Source organism: Lepidochelys kempii, chromosome 10 (assembly GCF_965140265.1).
Source record: "Lepidochelys kempii isolate rLepKem1 chromosome 10, rLepKem1.hap2, whole genome shotgun sequence".
Classification (NCBI taxonomy): Eukaryota; Metazoa; Chordata; order Testudines; family Cheloniidae; genus Lepidochelys; species Lepidochelys kempii.
This window is the reverse complement of record NC_133265.1, coordinates 58,719,061-58,738,068: the sequence shown is the minus strand read 5'-3', so window position 1 is coordinate 58,738,068 and position 19,008 is coordinate 58,719,061. Positions and strand designations below refer to the sequence as shown.

Sequence of the window (19,008 nt, the reverse complement as noted above, 5' to 3'; positions counted from 1 at the left end):
GCCGGAAAGAAGCGGTAACCGGGAAAGAAGGCTCTCCTTTTCCCTTGGTCTGAACAGGCGAACAGCCCATTAAACTGTTCATTTCTACCCACTCCATTAAGTTAACCTATACAGATGGCTTAATGTTGATTAGTATTCAAAGCTATTAGGAGGAAATAGAGATTTCATATGACAAGGTAAATTGGTGCCTGGTGGAGATGTACAGTGACAAGTGCTGGGATCCAAGGAAGGCACTTCTAAAATGGGTCAGAAAGAGCAGTGATGACAAACTCTTGTTAGATTTCAGAATGCAAAATAAAATGGCTCTTTTCAGGTCCATGAGCCCTGATTCTCATTTACACCAAGCCCCATTACATCACTGTGGCAGCATAAAGGGGGCTTAAAGTGGCTGTAAATGTAACTTACTTCCATTTTAAGACCATTTTCACTGCCAGGGTGGAAAATGAGAAGTAGGTCCTATGTCTCAGGAAATGCCATAGTGATCTAGTTGAAGAGGCTTTGTAGGCTTTTCAACTGGTCAGCCTGCAGCTTTCATCCAAGTAATCTTACAGTTATAAAAGTACAAGTGCCTATAAACCAATGCAAAAAGCTTAAGAGAAAAATGGGTGATCTGGACTGTCTCACTGCGAGAAAAAAACCCTGGCATGTTTGAAACATGGTGGGGTGAGAATAATCAGTGGCATACCATAATTTTTAGCTATAAACTTCATAGGGAGGACAGGTTAGGCTGCAAAGATGAGGGGAGTAGCCCCATACATAAAGAATTCCATGAATTCTATTGAACGAAAATGTCTGGGTAGAGAGGACCCTGAGGTAGACTCAGCAGTGGATAAAAACCTGTGGTCATAAAGTACAAACACAATAGCAGGGGCATAGTTCTGACCTCTGGATCAGAACAATAATCGTGAAGTTAAATTTGAAAAAGAACAGGGAGGCAATAAAAGCTATTAGAATAATCACCACATATTACCCAACTGAATATTATGCTGTGAAAGAGAGTGTAAGAAAAATAATTCTCTATATTCTAACCCACACTTGACTTAGTCCTGTCACACAGGAGTTGGTTTAAGAAGTAATTGTAGCTGGACCATTGAGTAACAGTTACCACATAAATAATTTCAACATCATTGCAGGAGAGGATCACATGAAGAAGCACTACGCTCTGGGATACTAAAACTTCAAGAAGGGGATATTTTTTTTTTTTAAAGAAAAGGAAGGAAGTTAGAAACCTCCTGCTTGAAGTTAGGAAATTAAAATCCATAGAATCAGCATGGAGGCTTACGAATGTATACGAGTCACAGAAGATTTGCATTCCCAAGGCCAAAAAAAGGAAGCAAAGAGACAAGAAAATAAATGGGATGGTTAAGAAGAAAGATACAAGGGTTTATGCAGGCCAAAAAATATCCTTTATAAAAGCAAAAGCAAAAGAAATCCTGCCTAAGTGATGCTAATAGAAGAGAACATAAAATGTAGAGGCAGCAAGATATAAAATGGAAATTAAAAAACTGCTTTGAGATATTTGACGAAAAAATACCAAAGATGTAAAGGCAAATTAAAAATTCATAAAGTGTAGTCTTTTTTTTTTTAAGCAGCTTTGCGAGAGTCAGCGGGATCACAAGACAACCTGGCTGTGAAGGGCAGAATAAAGGAGGCCGCAGACTAAGCTAAGACTGACATTTTCAGAACTGGCCCCTGATTTTGTGTGTCTCAAGTTGACCATATTATAATAAAATAATAATAATACCCATAGCTGGAAGCACACAAAGCTAGGAGACTTTCTAGGCAGTCAGGGCCTAAATTAAAGAACGGGGATGTGGAGGAGGGGGGTCATAAGTCTTCACCACAGAAGAGAATGGGGAAATACCTGTCCTAGGGACTGCTCTTTACTTCTCTATTTAAACAGCATCCATTGAAGTGAGCTGTAGCTCACGAAAGCTTATGCTCAAATAAATTGGTTAGTCTCTAAGGTGCTACAAGTCCTCCTTTTCTTTTTTTGCGAATACAGACTAACACGGCTGTTACTCTGAAACCTATCAGTCAAGGGTGCCACTGTTTCATATATGTTGTAAAGAGATTAATTCTGAGATCTTACAAGCAGCCCCGAATGCTAACCTACCTCAAATCTCACAACCTAATCAGGCTGAGGCCCGGCCAGTAATTGCATGAGAAACCTCCTCAGAAATCCCAGGGTGCTGCTAAAAGTGGAGTTGGTGATTTAGTATGTGGCATACTTCCCACTGAGCCAGTACTGAAACAATGCCCCAGCATGGTGCTGCTAGGGATGTCATATTTCAGATGAAATGAAGAATTGAGGTCCTGACCAAACACTGTCATTTAAAATCCTGTGGCATTTTTCACCCAGGGGTGGTAGGGTTGTTAGCTTTTGTATTATGGTCACATTTTAGTTTGGGTAATTACATTTTACCTTCCTAAAATCCTCTCCAAGTTCAACTGACACTAGTATTCTTCACTTCCTGTCTCAAACTGTTCAGCCTTGTGTTGCTCTGCATTGTTACGCAGCTAATGTGTTGCACCCCAGAAGTGGATTCACTTCAGTGACGGGTAAAGTATTTTACAGAGAGAGGTGTGTTTGGAGATCCTTTGTGTTGAAAGGCACCTTTTATTACCCACATTTGAAATTTTGGGATTGTTCAGTCATTGCCTGCTACTGGATGTCCAGAGAACAGCAAAGAGCGGTATTGACCCAGAGTGCTTTTTTTTTTTTCATCTGAGGCTGGCAAAAAGGTGGCAACCGTTTCAGTCAGAGATGGACTTCACTACAATTCTCTATGCCCCTGCCACCTCCAGCGTGGATTACTGCAACTGAGTTACTCCACTATGGACTACGCCTGAAGACCACATGGAAACTGCAACTGGATTAAAATGTGGCTCAGTGCATACTTAGTGATATTGTGTATAGGGACTGCATTACACCTTTGCTCAATAGGTCACACTGGCTTCCACTTAGGTTCTGAGTGCAATTTAGAGTGTTGACTGTGACCTACTAATTGCTTTATGGAGTAAGTCCTGTGTATTCTAGAGACCACCTCTCTCCTTGTATTTTATTGTGAAAGTTGAGATCAGGTGGGGTGTGAGGGAATTTTCACTGGAGGGCCTTTCCCTCTGAAAATTACTCCTACTTCAGTCCAGCAACACCTGAATGCATTGATTTTCAGGTCATGTTGCAAAATCTAGTTCACCAGGCACCCTCTGGGCAGGGTTCGGAGTGCTACTGAAGGGGGAGGAATTCTGTTTTTGTTGTTGACTTTGTTTCATCTTTTATGTGGCGATTTGTACTGCATATTTAAGTAATGAATTGTTTGTGCACTAAAAATTTGATCACATTGTATGAATTTAAATAAATGTCACACTTATCTACACATAGTGTAGATCATTATTAAAAATAATAGAAAACACTGGCCAGGGGTGTTATGATTTTTGACAGATTCCAAAGCATGGAAGTTCTTGTGTTCTGGGTGAAACAAGCTGCTTATATACAATCAGAGCAGCCAGCCCTTCACTAATAATGAGTGTGCAAATAATGCAGGATTAGGTCCTTAAAAAGCAATCACTTTTTAGGCTACATCATTTTAATATATTATATAAAATACAAATAATGTTTAAAAGTCTTTAAGTAGCCAATTTAGCCACTTATTTGTGTTTGTTCCTAGGTACCCACATCACTTGACTGAGGATGCCTTTCCAAAGGAGAAGGTGGAGGGAGATTTATATGCAAACAGCATGAAAGTGCTCAAGAGCTTTAATTTGCTGAAGAAATTGACTTTCTTTGATAATAAATAAAAATACTTTGTCTTTACATAGCCCCATGATAGTGGTACTTCTCTATAAATATACGATTTGGCTGTCACAATGCATCTCTTTAAGCCAGGTTGAATTTTGATGCATCCATGTTGATTTATAATAATGAATTAGTCACATTAGCCTATGCAATCGTTCATTTTCTTGAGCTGTGTATCTTTGTCTCTGCATCTGTGCTTTTAGTTTTGTTTGCTTCAGGGAGGAAGTGGTACTCTTATACTGGAAAAACTAAAACAAACCAATGAAAAACAGTCATTTTTAAAAAATGAGGTGATGAAAAATTAAATTGCAAAATGTCTTGTTTCAGTACTAGGAAAAATAGTTGAGAAAAATCATAAAAAACCAGTGATATTTTATGAACCATTTGGCTATACAAACAAACTGATATAGATTCTTCTACCACTGTGTCTCTGTAACCCGTTAAAGAGTTTTTTTAAAAGAATTATCCAAATGATGGGCAGAGAAGAATCAGTGATTATAATTTATTTAGACTTTAAAAAGGCTTTTGATCATAAAGTCCTTCGCAAGAAGCTATTAAGGAAAGTTAGTAACCACATGGTCAGAGATAAAGTCCTGTCATGGATTAAAAACTGGTTAAGAGATAAGAAGCTAAGAGTGGAAATAAATGGACAATTCTCACTTTGGAAAGAGGTTAATAGAAAGGTGCCCCAGGATCATTACTATGATTAGTGGCAATCAATATCTTTGTTCACTAGATCATTAACAGTGAGGTGCATCGGCTGCAGATGAAAAATATTCAAAGTAGTCAAGAGACTGGAAGGGATTGTGAGAAATTCCATCAGGATCTAACCTAACTGGGTAATTGGACAACAATACAACAGATGAAATTCATCATAGGTAAGTGCAAAGCAGTGTACATTGGAAGGAAGAATTTAAATTACTAGTACAAATTAATGGAATCTGAATTAGTTGTAACCTCTGGAGAATTAGCCATTACTGTGGACAGTTCATTGAAGACATCTCTTAATGTGCAGCACAAAGAAGTGAATAGAGGAAGATATATACAATGGAATTAATGTGTTCGCCTGGAATACTACATTCAGTTTATTGTAGATAACAACATGTATAGGATCTGATTAAGGAGTGGTGGGCAATTCTGCATTGTCAGGCAGATGGATTAGCTGACTAACTTAACAGGCCTTTTCAGTCTCCAACTTCTATGAGTCTTAGAACAGATAAAGATATTTATATCAAAATAATAGCATTTTCAATTATATTATCTATACTCAAGCTTCAAAGCATCAGGGGTCAGGAAGAAATTTCCCCTTTAGACCACAATATAGTTTTGCACAGTTCAGTGCACCTTTCTCTGAAACATCTAGACCTGGTCACAGTGGGAGACTGTTACATACCAGTTGGTCCACTGATCAGTTCCAGCATACTCCTAGTGCAGAGAGATTAGGCCTGTGGATCCACATGGCATCAAATCCAATAGCTACTTTGCCAGTCCATGCTGGCACAGAGGGCAGACTGGCAGAGATGTAGCCAAACCCCCACCCAGGCTGGCACACAGAAAAGGGTTCTATTTGTCCACTTCTCAGATCTCATCTCTGGTTGTCTTTCATCCAGGTACCCCCTAGTCCTGGAATCTTCCAGCTGAGCTGACCCACAAGGCCACTAACCCCTTCCCATTCAAATGCTTCCCTGGGAGCAACTTCTACCAATAAATCTACAAGAAATTAGCCAGCTAATAATGGCCTGTTACACGGATAGAATGATATTTTTTATATGAAACAAGACACGTCAACCCAAAGAGGATCTGCTACCACAAAGGATAAAAATAGCTAGGGAGAACTCCACTCACCTGATTTTTTTCAAACCTTCTGCTTCAGTTCAACACATTCTAAATAAATCATCTTCCCTGTCACCCCTAATCTGAGTTTTGGTCAAGAAATTACTCTGAGAATCTCCAGCAGGGAAGAAAACCTTCAGGAAAAGGGTCTAGGCAATGTCACAGAGTGGAGATGGGCAAGAGAATTTAGCAGCAACCAATAAAAACCCCAAACACTTACTTTTTTGGAAGCTCAAATGTTTCTGTTCAGTTCTTATTTCACCAGAAGTCGCTTACCCATCCCTATTACAAACTCTGTAATTTTACTGCTTTACTGTAGGGCTGGGCTTACAGTTTGGCTAAATTGTCTGAACTGTACCTGGTCTATATTTAGTTTATAGTTTAGGAGTGGAAGACGATCCCTGTTACAGGTTTAATATGGCCATCAGTCTATTCACCTAATCCTAATGTATAATTCTTTCTGAACAAAGAGCCATTAATAGAACTATATACTCACTCCTTTCGTAATAAAGCAACTTCATCCTGTTACAGTCCTTTTATCAGAGGATCTCAAGAGACCTAATTTAGCAATTCTTACTCAAGCTCAAGATCAAGCTAAAAATGCCATGCAAACAAGAATTAGAACTCAACATCAACTTGAGTATTATCATCCCCATTATACAGAGGTAAAGTGAAACACAGAGAGGGAGAAGCTTTTCACTCAAAGTTATGCAAGCCAGTGGCAGAGCTGGGGAAAGAACCCAGGAGGCCTGGCTCTTTATTCCAGCTCACAGCACTTAACCACACCCTGTCCTTTCTTGTCAATGTGACTTATTAAAATCACTATGACAATGCTCTGTACATAGGGCTTCTATTTAACAGGATTTATTAATTTTATTTTTCAGGGTTTATTTTTAGCAATTTTTGAGTTCTGTGTAGATGTTCAAAAATCAGGTTTTGGGGATTCTCTCTTTAATACGGTAATGAAGATTTTTTATGGAGATACTTCCCAAAATTCTTGACTAAACAGGATCTACTTTAATTTTTATTATATGTATAAAAATGACTTACATGTTAGTTTAAGCTTTATCCTTGTTACTGAACCATTGGTTTTAGCATTCAGTGCATTTGTTCCCTACTGACCTTTAACATAGCACTGTTTCAAATGGCACTACAGAAGAACCTCAGAGTTACATACACTTTCGGAATGGAAGTCGTTCGTAACTCTGAAATGTTCGGAGCACTGAACAAAACATTCTGGTTATTTTAAAAATTTACAATTCAACATTTTTAATACAGCTTTGAAACTTTATTATGCAGAAGAAAAATTCTGCTTTTAACCATTTTAATTTAAACAAAACAAGCAGAGAAACAGTTTCCTTACCCTGTCAAATCTTTCTTTTTTAAACTCCTTCCCCCCTTTTTAGTAGTTTACATTTAATACGGTACTGTACTATATTTGCCCTTTTTTTTTTTGTCTCTGCTGCTTCCTGATTGCGTACTTTCGGTTCTAAATGAGGTGTATGGTTGATGGGTCAGTTCGTAATTCTGGTGTTCGTAATTCTGAGGTTCTATTTATGTTAAAGTGCAGTAAGGAACCTTTACTGCCCACCAACAGGGACTACACAGACCAATTAATGTGCAACACATTAGTACACTTTAGAAATCACATCCCCGTTACTGCTTCATGTAGATACAAGCCAGGGACCAGCAATAGTGCCCATATAATGACAAACTGTAATGGGAAAGGGGTGAAGTCAACATAAATTGAGTAACCATTTCTGATATTTTTCCAGTGTTTATTAGATAAACACCTACATTTTTTTTTCAAATTGGGGGGTGTTTATTGGTTAAAACCTAACATCAGAAGTCCTTTCTATAAAACAGGGTTGATTACACAACAGCAAGAGATCAAGAATTCCTGCAGAAAAAACCACCAGAGGTGGCCTGAGGGGAGGAAAACTCTGCAAGGGGAAATAGTTCCATTGGAATAATTCCATGTCTATTTTTAAACACTGGAGAGTTGCTCAGATATTATTGTGTTGGCGAAGCCATATAAATATCTAGATAGGAGAACAGATCAAATGATAAGGAGGTTCAGACTCTGGAGCCCACAGAGTCCTCACAGATACACACAGATCTCCACGGTTCCATGCTCAGAACGCCCAGACGGCATAGCTTCACTGCAGCTTCACTGCTGCGGCTTCCCTCAACATCTGATGCTCCTGGAACACCCCATTTTAGAGGAGTTCCCAGCATGGAGATGGCACAATTGGATTGATTGCTTGTTGCCAGGGAGAGGGTGTGTATCAGCCTGGCATTCCCTCCTGCCTGTCCCTTCCCTGCTCATGGATCCCTGGACTGATAGAGGTCTCCACAGGTTTGGAGCAGGGGGATGAGGAAGGCAGAAAAACAGAACTGCAGAATGACTTTGCTTCTATGCAAGAGGGGAAGACCCTCCTCTCTGGTGAGCCTGGGGGAATGATTCCTCCCCACATATTTATATGGGGCTCAGAAATGAAGAACAGGGTTAAAAAATAATAATTATATTGAAAATCTTAAGTGACTTGCACATAGCAGTTTCAGTTGGTGTCATCAGAAGGGGAGATATTTAACCCTTAACCTGTAAGCCTGTCTAAATGTGGACATTAATCTTGTTTAAGTTTGGACAGAATCTGGCTGTTTCTCTTCCAGCATTTTCCTATTATTTACATATTAAATTAGTCATTTTCTATAGTGCCCGATCTAGGGCGATATATTTCTACAACTAGTTTTTAAAAAGACTACATTCCCTTCTGAGGATGGAATGCAGAGTAAACTACAGCATACATTAAAAGAAAACTGCACTTGTGCATCAGGAAACTGACAGTCATTGCAAATATTTTTTTTCCTGATCAGTGAAGAAATGTACAGTGTGCATGTTCCAAAACATGGAGCAAAAGTATATGTGATAGAACGCAAACATTCTCTGCTCATTCATTTCACTACATCTAGCATTTAATACTTTAAAGAAACAATTTTATGATATTTGATTGCTAACTAGTGGAAATACACCCAACTTTAAACACACAAACACAAGCAGTGTTTATTTTATGTATGATGACAGGTTTCAGAGTAGCAGCCGTGTTCATCTGCATCCGATGAAGTGAGCTGTAGCTCACGAAAGCTTATGCTCAAATAAATTTGTTAGTCTCTAAGGTGCCACAAGTACTCCTGTTCTTTTTATTTTATGTATGTCACTCAACGGTCCTTAACAGTGTGGTATTTTCCTAGGAAAATAATATATGTCCTACTATTTTAAAGATTTCTGGGTAAAAAAGTAATACTTTCTTTCAATGCACATTTTTTAAATCTATATTGATTCTGACTTAAGGCTCCCTGGAAATCTAATAGCTTTTAGACTTAACAAAATTTCCTCAGCATTTTTCAAATTTAGAATTTAAAACACAGCAGAAATGCAATCCTTAACTAGAAAAAACATATTCAAGTAACTTTAATTTCTCTGCATTACCATGAGTACCTTTATTTTATGTAAAGAATTAACTCCGAAATGGTTAAGACTTTACATTCAGAGAGAACTGTAATAAGAAGTTCAAGAATTCTGAGCACTGCTTGTGTGTTTAAAGGTCTCAGCTAACAAGCAGGAGGCGAGAGGCTGCTGGAAATGCTCACAGATGCCTGATTTTACAAGTTTTTTGTAAAGTGCTTTAGTCTAGCATTATTTATTGTTTATGGAAGTTGTTTGTCACTTAAGACATGAAGTGACCCCTCCCCCAAATGAAAGAATCAAGTTTCAATCCATTATTTCATTTCTGATTGTTTTTCTTTGTAATAGGTGGGAAAGTGGATCCTGGATAAAAGTCCTGCCCAAGACAAGACTCTAAATTGAAGACTCCAATTATCTATAAATCACTTGTCTTTCCTGCAGAGAGAAAGAAAAGGGAGGGGGAGGAGAAAGAGATAGAGACAGACAGAAAAACAGAGACAGACGACATGCCAAATAAAATACTAAAGGTACCTTTTCTATATCAAACTTCTTTCTTCAAGGGCAATCACGAGTTACCTGATAATTCAGATTCTGGTGAAACATTTTTGTTGTTGCTTTAATACTGAAAAATGAACTCTCTTACTTCAACCATTAGGCTAAAATCTGTCAGAACTCTCACACTTCTGAGATTATGGCATTTGCATTCTAAATGATTAGAGTTTATATTCCTTGGTAATGTTTTCAAACAAAAAAGAGGCACATGGCCACTCACAAGTTTGCATTATACTTTAGAAAGATTTTTAAACCAACTTCCCAGTTGCATAAAGTTGAGAAATGTATACACAATTACTATACAAACTGACTTGGATAAGCACATCATTCAAAGAGTACTCATAATACCTGACACACATTTTATAATACAAGAACTAATAACTTTAAGCGGTAAATAAAATTCATGCAAAATATTTGCTCAATATCATTGTTCTTACAACGACACAGCAATCACCCTCGAACACCCATGTACTTTTTTAATTTTCATTTAAATTACCTTCTGGAAAATTATAAGCTAACAAATATACGCACTCTTAATTTGTATATCTCGTTTCTCATTAAAAAATTATGAAGCCTAAAGTAGTTGAGTTTCCCCTCAAACGTACTTCTAAAACATGGAATAACTAACAAATTAGAGAACAAATTCGTTTTGGCACTGGCTTAAAAAAAGGAAGACAAAAAGCTTTTAAAGTGATAATTGGAAAGAAAATATTACAATGGATTGGCCAACATGGGTTTCCTATCAGTGCTAAGACACCTGAAGGTGTATTTCCAGTAGATAAAAATGTTATCACCTTTTTCTAATGTTAATATGTTTTCTTTTCCTATTAAGTTACTCAGTAATTAGGAATAAAATCTTAAACATTGGAATCTATTTATACAATGCATTTGATATTTCTCCAGCACAAATGAAAACATACTTCAGTTCAAGGTACTAAAGGTGTAAAGATTAAAAACATGAAAACAAAATTTAAAAATTGAACTTGCATTTACAAACAACTGGTCTAAAAGCCTGTTTTAGCCTCTGGAAACTGTTCAGTTCTATAATGTAATATAGAAATCCTGAGTATGTATCTACCGTGACCCAACTGGATAATTCTTAACCATGCCTTAATGAAAATATAATATGACACTATATGTCTTAAATGTTAAGATAATTTGCCCTCTAAACAATGTCATTTCAAGGGCATACTCAGATACTGAGGAAGTTAGTCAAGAGACCTGTTTCAAGACTGTAACAACCTGGTAGGATTAAGAGCCCTCCAGGAATTGTAAAAAAGTCCCAGGGGTACATGGACCATTTCAATAAAGAAAACATTTTTATTTTCTGATTGAGAAGTAGAAGTATGTATAACCTCCTCTGATTTCCATCAGGAGCAACTGAAATGTATAAGGGAAGCACTGACTGCTACACTGAAAATAAAACTGATCAGTTTTGTGGAAAACAACATTTAAAGAAGCACAGAAATGGTTCAGCCAACCTCAGCAAATCTCATTTGCTTTTCTATTATCCTTTGGCTTTCCAGATGGTTACAGGGCTACAACAATCCGTTTCCTTTATTAGTGTTTCAAGGCAGTTTTTTTATCTCTGCACTGAAGTCGGTTAGGGCAGATTGGAACCGATGTTAAGCAAAATCCCTCTTCTGGAGGGAAAGCTGTGAGCTCCCTGCCAGAATAAATGAACACAACTTACCTTGGTGTATTTGATTTCAAGGTTGAGAGTGGGAGAAGGCAGCAGATGCAGAGATGCCATCAGAGCTGCAGGGTCTGCCTTCACCTCTCCTGGCATCTCAATTTTACTGGAAGTCATAGTCTTTGGGGATTTTATAGTACAAACGTTCCCCCTTATCTGACCTGGGCTTCCCCCCCCCCTTTTTTTTCTTTTTTTCCTCCCCCCACCCCCCCCTTGCACAGATCAGTGCTGAAGCTTTTGCTCTCGTCCTCTGTATATAGGCAGGTGTCAAGCCGGGTCTCTTCTTATTGGCCATGAGGGCAGAGGCAGGGGGGCAGGTCCATCCTACCTAGGCTGAGAGAATTAAAATGCTCTCTCTTTCCATCAGCCTGAGCGCTCAGCCTCAGCCCAGTCTGGCAGAGAGTGCAGGAGACCAGCCCGCAACAGGTCTCTTCTCTCGGCCCAGGCTGGAGCCCGAGGGGGCTCCGCCCTGGCTCTCACCCATCCGCCGGGTAGCCAGCAGCTGGGCCCCCACGTGAAGCGCGCTCTGGTGCCGGGGCTGCGGAGGCAATTCCCGAGGATTTCCCTGCAAGAAGGGCAGGGGAATTAGCAGCCGGGTGCTAGGTGCAGCCCGGCGGAAATCAAAGCGGGTTTCCGAGGGGCGCACAGGCTCTCGGCCGCAGGGGGGCACTTGGGAACCTCATTAGAGCCGCTCTGCCAAGGGGGGGGGCGGACAGGGCGATGCGCGCCCGGCCCCAGCGGGGCAGCCCCTCCGGGGCAGGCCCGGCTCAGCGGACACCCCGCGCCAGGGGCGACCCTCCCGGAGCGGCCCCGCAAGTGCAGAGAACCCCGCGCTCCCGGGCACGGAGCAGCCCACACAGCCCGGGGCCGGGGCAGCTGCTGGTCCAGCTCCGCGGGACAGGCTCAGCCCCGTGCCAACAGCAGCTTCCCTCCCTCCCAGCCCACGGTCCCCCGGGCAGAGCGCCGAGCAGCGGCTCAGTTCCCTGCTTGCCCTCCGCCGGGGTAGGGCAGGGAGAGCCAGCCGGACACACGGACACACACGGAGAGACGGAGCTACAGCCAGCCAGGCTGCGCGAGATACACACACCCCGACAGAATCGCATGCAGAGATACACCCCGCCAGACAGAGAGACACGGATGTACACACACTGAGAGAGATACTCATACCCAGAGATACACCCCGCCAGACAGACCCACTCGTCCACACAGATACACACCGACAGATAGTCAGAGAGAGACACAGAGAGATACTCATACCCAGAGATACACCCCGCCAGACAGACCCACACGTCCACACAGATACACACCGACAGATATTCAGAGAGACACACACAGAGAGATACTCATACCCAGAGATACACCCCGCCAGACAGACCCACACGTCCACACAGATACACACCGACAGATAGTCAGAGAGAGACACAGAGAGATACTCATACCCAGAGATACACCCCGCCAGACAGACCCACACGTACACACAGATACACACCGACAGATATTCAGAGACACACACAGAGATACTCATACCCAGAAATACACCCCGACAGACACACAGATATACTCATACACGGAGGTACACACACAGACCCAGAGACATACACCGACAGATATATGTATACACACACAGATACACTATTTTTATATACACACAGACACAAAAGTACACCCTGAGGGGCACAGCACAGACGCATGCCGACGCACATTTTGTTTCCACCTTAGGAGAAAATAGGGGAATTGATACCAGTGAAGATGCTGGTAGTCCTGCCTCTTTGCTAGGACTACCCTCTTCCCACGCTGCCCTACCCTGAGCAAAGATGGGCAACCCTTCCACTCCCAATCAAAGACACAAGGTGGGGGTGAGGTAATAGCTTTTACTAGTCCAACTGCTGTTGGGGAGAGAGAGCCCCTCTTGGAGCTTACACAGAGCTCTTCCTTCTGTGTAAGCTGGAAAGCTTTTGTCTCTGGCCAACAGGAGTTGGACCAAGAAGAAGATACTACCTCACCCACCTTGTAGCCATGTTGGGTGGCAGGATATTAGAGGGACAACAACAGGGCACACTCCCAAAGTTTCTTTAGAACTGGCCTCCCTCCTGGTCTGTTTCTAGATGGGGATCTGCTCCCTTTTCCCTACCTGCATCACACCCCACTACAGGAAAGGGGTTTCCTTGCACAACCCAGCCTCTTGTTCTCATCTGCCAGTTATTTTATTTACCCTCCTTCCTCCCTCTCCTTCAAGCGATCTAACCAAACGGATTTCCACTCCCCCTTCATCTACTTTTGTAGAACAGGGACCCTGCCTCTCCTTGCATTGGTCTCACAGGATGCCGCAATTTGGGAACCAGAGTTTTTAAACAGGTCCTGGTGTTTTTCCCCTTCTATATCTCTCCCACCTTTATTCTCAGCATGTACTGATTTTCTCAAAATCGCCTCGCTTTTTTGCGGCTACTTACATCAAAGAGGCTGGATCTCAGGGTGTGACAGTGATAAACGCAAACCAAATATCCTCCAAAGAAAGCGGCCGGCAGCAGATACCTGGTTACAGACAGCAGCATCTTCTGTTAGCCTGCTGCCCTCTGCTGGGCCACGTGGCTCATATCCATCGTCCGGTCCCCCAGCAGAACTATCGCCGTCTGTTGGAACTGAAGACAAAGAATGCACATCAAAGCAACCAGGAACATAGCAGGTTATTCTTTTTATTGAACTAGCTAAGAATAAACAATAGAATCTGGGGACACTCTGGTTTTGTTAGATGGACCCTTTGCAGAGTCCACAAATCCTTGTTGCTCCTTGTTGTACAAACATGGCCACAGTTCATGGACAACTTGCAAATACAAATATAGAGTGTCAACAGGGGTTATGTAAGGACACACAGTGAACTTCACCCCTCCGCAGAGAGCCAGCAAAAGGTATATGTCACATGAGGGCTAAATGTTTAGCGTTTAGTGGTGTATAGGCCACAGCACTGATCTGTGAATTCACCCACAGTAGTGGTTCCAGCTGAGTAACAAAAAAGTAAGGTCCAAATATATTTGTCTAATTTCCTTCTTTTCTTTATTCTCCTCCCAGTGAAGATGGCTTCATAATTTTGTGTTTTTTATAGGATAGGCAGGACGGTGACAATTTGAATGAGTGAGATTTCAAAAATTTAGCAATGCAGTTTATAATGCCACATTAAAACACAGAGCCAGCGCTTTACCATATCAGTGATATAGTCTATAAACTGCCTTAAAATGAACCAAATGAGGGAATCTTCCCCCGAAATGAGTGAAACTCAGTGGAGTTTGTATCTAGGGGGGTTTTATTGGGAAAGATTTGAGAGATAGAGCCTGGGTGGCTTTTTCATTCTTAAGCAATACAGGCTGCTGGAGATTAAGCCAGAAGGCACTCATTTCCCCAGTACACACTAACTGAAGTGGGAAAAACTGCTTAAATGCTGCTCAGTCTGGGCTGGGACAGTCTGCACAGAGGCCCTGTGCCTTTGCACTACCTCCCAGCTTCCTCCAGCTCCATGGCAGTGCAGATCCTGTGCCTCTTGTTGCTAGAGACTCCTCCGTCTATCACACAGACCCTAGACCCCAGCCACCTCTTAGTGTGCTGAAGGCCCTTGGGCTGGCTGCTAGCATTACCTTTTCTGTGGTGGGGGGGTGATGACTGGCACCACCCTAGTCCTGCCTGAGCCCACTGTCTGTGAACAGATTGTTGAATAGGGAATCCCAAGACAAGAGGTGGGAAAGACCGGCGTTCACTCTTCCTACTAGCCAGGGGTCTGCAAAGGCAACGATTTGGGCCTAAAACAGAGTGTGATTGTGCTCTCATTGAAGTCAAAGGCAGCTTGGCCAAATGGGAGTAATAGCAAGGTCTAGAATACAAAATGCTACACTGGACATAACAACAATGTTGCAAGCATAACTCAACACTATGAGTGCTTGATTATAATACCATAGGTTGTTCAGCTCCCACTAAAGGAATATAAATATTTCTTCTGGAGTATAATCTTTCGGGGCAGGGACTCAGTCTCCCTATGTGTCTCTACCCACCATATTTTGGGTGCTATCACAATAAATAAGTAGAAATGAATATAGAACTAAACTTGATTTGCTTTCTCATGGGAGAACAAAATAATTCCAATAAAAACTACATTGCATGGAAAAGGAAGAAAACACCATCTGTGTTTAAACCTGAGGAGTTCCACAAACGACAATATTTTACTGAAATCTTGCAACTTCTATTCTTTTTCTGAGTGGGAGTGTTAAGTACACTGGTAATTAAATCAGTGTGTTTTACTTTCTTCCATGTGAATGGGTTTTAATTAAACACCTATTGAGACAGCAACTTCAAATCACTTAATCTGGAAACAAATTTGTTCTGTGTCAGGTTGTAATGACAAAGATATTACTGTCCTTCCACACTTAGTAAAGAAATAATCATCGGCAAAATGGAGAAAGACCTGAGTAATTGTCTCCCTTATTTTCAAGGGAAGGATTTCAGTTAGTATCTAGCCAATAACAAATTCATTCTGTAATTGTCACAATTCTTCTTCATTATCAGTTCTGCTCATGTGGATCTAAAAGGTAGGTAACATTTAGAAAAAAATTGGACTCCATTTCCAAACCTTAATGGCCCCCCTTTCAAATTATGCTGTTCATAGTCAAATAAGTGGCATCACTTACATAAACGCCAACTGCCAAAGCTCAGAAATAAAGTATTGGATAGGGCTCAGGCGACAGGAGCCAGTGCTGTGGCATGGGAAGCAGTATATTTCCTGACCCAAATGTAATAAAGGTGTGACAGCCAGGAGTCATGGTAAGGCTAGTCTTTAGCTTGTAGCCCCACTCACGTGACATGGATTAGAGTTACAAACGGTTCCTTGTCACATGGCAGAGGTCAGTATTCCCAGAATGCAATGGCTCCTGTTACATCTAGTAAATCAAACTTCACAAACATCCTTTACATTAGCAAGTGGGGACTCTTACTGCCTAGTGTCTTAGGGTATGTCTACACTAAGGAATAAGGTTGAATTTATAGAAGTCGTTTTTTTAGAAATCGGTTTTATATATTCGAGTGTGTGTTTCCCCACAGAAAATGCTCTAAGTGCATTAACTCGGCGGAGTGCTTCCACAGTACCGAGGCTCGAGTCGACTTCCGGAGCGTTGCACTGTGGATAGCTATCCCACAGTTCCCGCAGTCTCCGCTGCCCATTGGAATTCTGGGTTGAGATCCCAATGCCTGATGGGGCTAAAACATTGTCGCGGGTGGTTCTGGGTACATATCGTCAGGCCCCCGTTCCCTCCCTCCTTCCGTGAAAGCAAGGGCAGACAATCGTTTTGCGCCTTTTTTCCTGAGTTACCTGTGCAGACGCCATACCATGGCAAGCATGGAGCCTGCTCAGGTAACCGTCACCCTATGTCTCCTGGGTGCTGGCAGATGCAGTACGGCTTTGTTACACAGTAGCAGCAACCCCTTGCCTTGTGGCAGCAGACGGTACAGTACGACTGGTAGCCGTCATCGTCATGTCCGAGGTGCTCCTGGCCACGTCGGCTGGGAGCGCCTGGACAGACATGGGCGCAGGGACTAAATTTGGAGTGACTTGACCAGGTCATTCTCTTTAGTCCTGCAGTCAGTCCTATTGAACCGTCTTATGGTGCGCAGGCAGGCGATACGGATTGCTAGCAGTCGTACTGTACCATCTTCTGCCGGGCAGGCAAGAGATGAAGATTGATAGCAGTCGTATTGTACCATCTTCTGCCAGGCAGGCAAGAGAGGAGGATGGCTAGCAGTCGTACTGTACCATCTTTTGCTGAGCAGCCATGAGATGTGGATGGCATGCAGTCCTTCTGCACCGTCTGCTGCCAGCCAAAGATGTAAAAGATAGATGGAGTGGATCAAAACAAGAAATAGACCAGATTTGTTTTGTACTCATTTGCCTCCTCCCCTGTCTAGGGGACTCATTCCTCTAGGTCACACTGCAGTCACTCACAGAGAAGGTGCAGTGAGGTAAATCTAGCCATGTATCAATCAAAGGCCAGGCTAACCTCCTTGTTCCAATAAGAACAATAACTTAGGTGCACCATTTCTTATTGGAACCCTCCGTGAAGTCCTGCCTGAAATACTCCTTGATGTAAAGACACCCCCTTTGTTGATTTTAGCTCCCTGAAGCCAACCCTGTAAGCCGTGTCGTCAGTCGCCCCTCCCTCCGTCAGAGCAACGGCAGACAATCATTCCACGCCTTTTTTCTGTGCGGACGCCATACCAAGGCAAGCATGGAGGCCACTCAGCTCACTTTGGCAATTAGGAGCACATTAAACACCACACGCGTTATCCAGCAGTATATGCAGCACCAGAACCTGGCAAAGTGATACCGGGGGAGGAGGCGACGTCAGCGCGGTCACGTGAGTGATCAGGACATGGACACAGATTTCTCTGAAAGCATGGGCCCTGCCAATGCATGCATCATGGTGCTAATGGGGCAGGTTCATGCTGTGGAACGCCGATTCTGGGCTCGGGAAACAAGCACAGACTGGTGGGACCGCATAGTGTTGCAGGTCTGGGACGATTCCCAGTGGCTGCGAAACTTTCGCATGCATAAGGGCACTTTCATGGAACTTTGTGACTTGCTTTCCCCTGCCCTGAGGCGCATGAATACCAAGATGAGAGCAGCCCTCATAGTTGAGAAGCGAGAGGCGATAGCCTTGTGGAAGCTTGCAACGCCAGACAGCTACCGGTCAGTTGGGAATCAATTTGGAGTGGGCAAATCTACTGTGGGGGCTGCTGTGATGCAAGTAGCCCACGCAATCAAAGATCTGATGATATCAAGGGTAGTGACCCTGGGAAATGTGCAGGTCATAGTGGATGGCTTTGCTGCAATGGGATTCCCTAACTGTGGTGGGTCCATAGATGGAACCCATATCCCTATCTTGGCACCAGAGCACCAAGCCGTCGAGTACATAAACCGCAAGGGGTACTTTTCAATAGTGCTGCAAGCTCTGGTGGATCACAAGGGATGTTTCACCAACATCAATGTGGGATGGCCGGGAAAGGTACATGACGCTCGCATCTTCAGGAACTCTGGTCTGTTTCAAAAGCTGCAGGAAGGGACTTTATTCCCAGACCAGAAAATAACTGTTGGGGATGTTGAAATGCCTATATGTATCCTTGGGGACCCAGCCTACCCCTAAATGCCATGGCTCATGAAGCTGCACACAGGCAGCCTGGACAGTAGTCAGGAGCTGTTCAACTACAGGCTGAGCAAGTGCAGAATGGTGGTAGAATGTGCATTTGGACGTTTAAAGGCGCGCTGGCGCAGTTTACTGACTCGCTTAGACCTCAGCGAAACCAATATTCCCCCTGTTATTACTGCTTGCTGTGTGCTCCACAATATCTGTGAGAGTAAGGGGGAGACGTTTATGGCGGGGTGGGAGGTTGAGGCAAATCGCCTGGCTGCTGGTTATGCGCAGCCAGACACCAGGGCGGTTAGAAGAGCACAGGAGGGCGTGGTACGCATCAGAGAAGCTTTGAAAACCAGTTTCATGACTGGCCAGGCTTCGGTGTGAAAGTTCTGTTTGTTTCTCGTTGATGAAACCCCGCGCCCCTTGGTTCACTCTACTTCCCTGTAAGCTAACCACCCGCCCCTCCTCCCTTCAATCACCGCTTGCAGAGGCAATAAAG

General features: G+C 42.7%; 2 protein-coding genes across 2 annotated transcripts in view; one reads left to right on the top strand and one right to left on the bottom strand.

Annotated features, from left to right (window-relative positions):
- The window catches only part of ALDH1A2 (aldehyde dehydrogenase 1 family member A2), a 66,921-nt gene extending 55,414 nt beyond the window's left edge, over positions 1-11,507 (bottom strand). Inside the window, exon 1 of the mRNA XM_073303757.1 lies at positions 11,344-11,507. Within this exon, the coding sequence (XP_073159858.1) occupies positions 11,344-11,460 (117 nt within the window). The 5' untranslated portion in view covers positions 11,461-11,507. The remainder of the gene's footprint in view (positions 1-11,343) is intronic.
- Positions 7,770-19,008, top strand: part of AQP9 (aquaporin 9) — a 69,305-nt gene continuing 58,066 nt past the window's right edge. The window contains exons 1-2 of the mRNA XM_073303759.1: positions 7,770-8,078; positions 9,447-9,625. Coding sequence (XP_073159860.1) covers positions 9,605-9,625 — 21 coding nt within the window. The 5' untranslated portion in view covers positions 7,770-8,078; positions 9,447-9,604. The remainder of the gene's footprint in view (positions 8,079-9,446; positions 9,626-19,008) is intronic.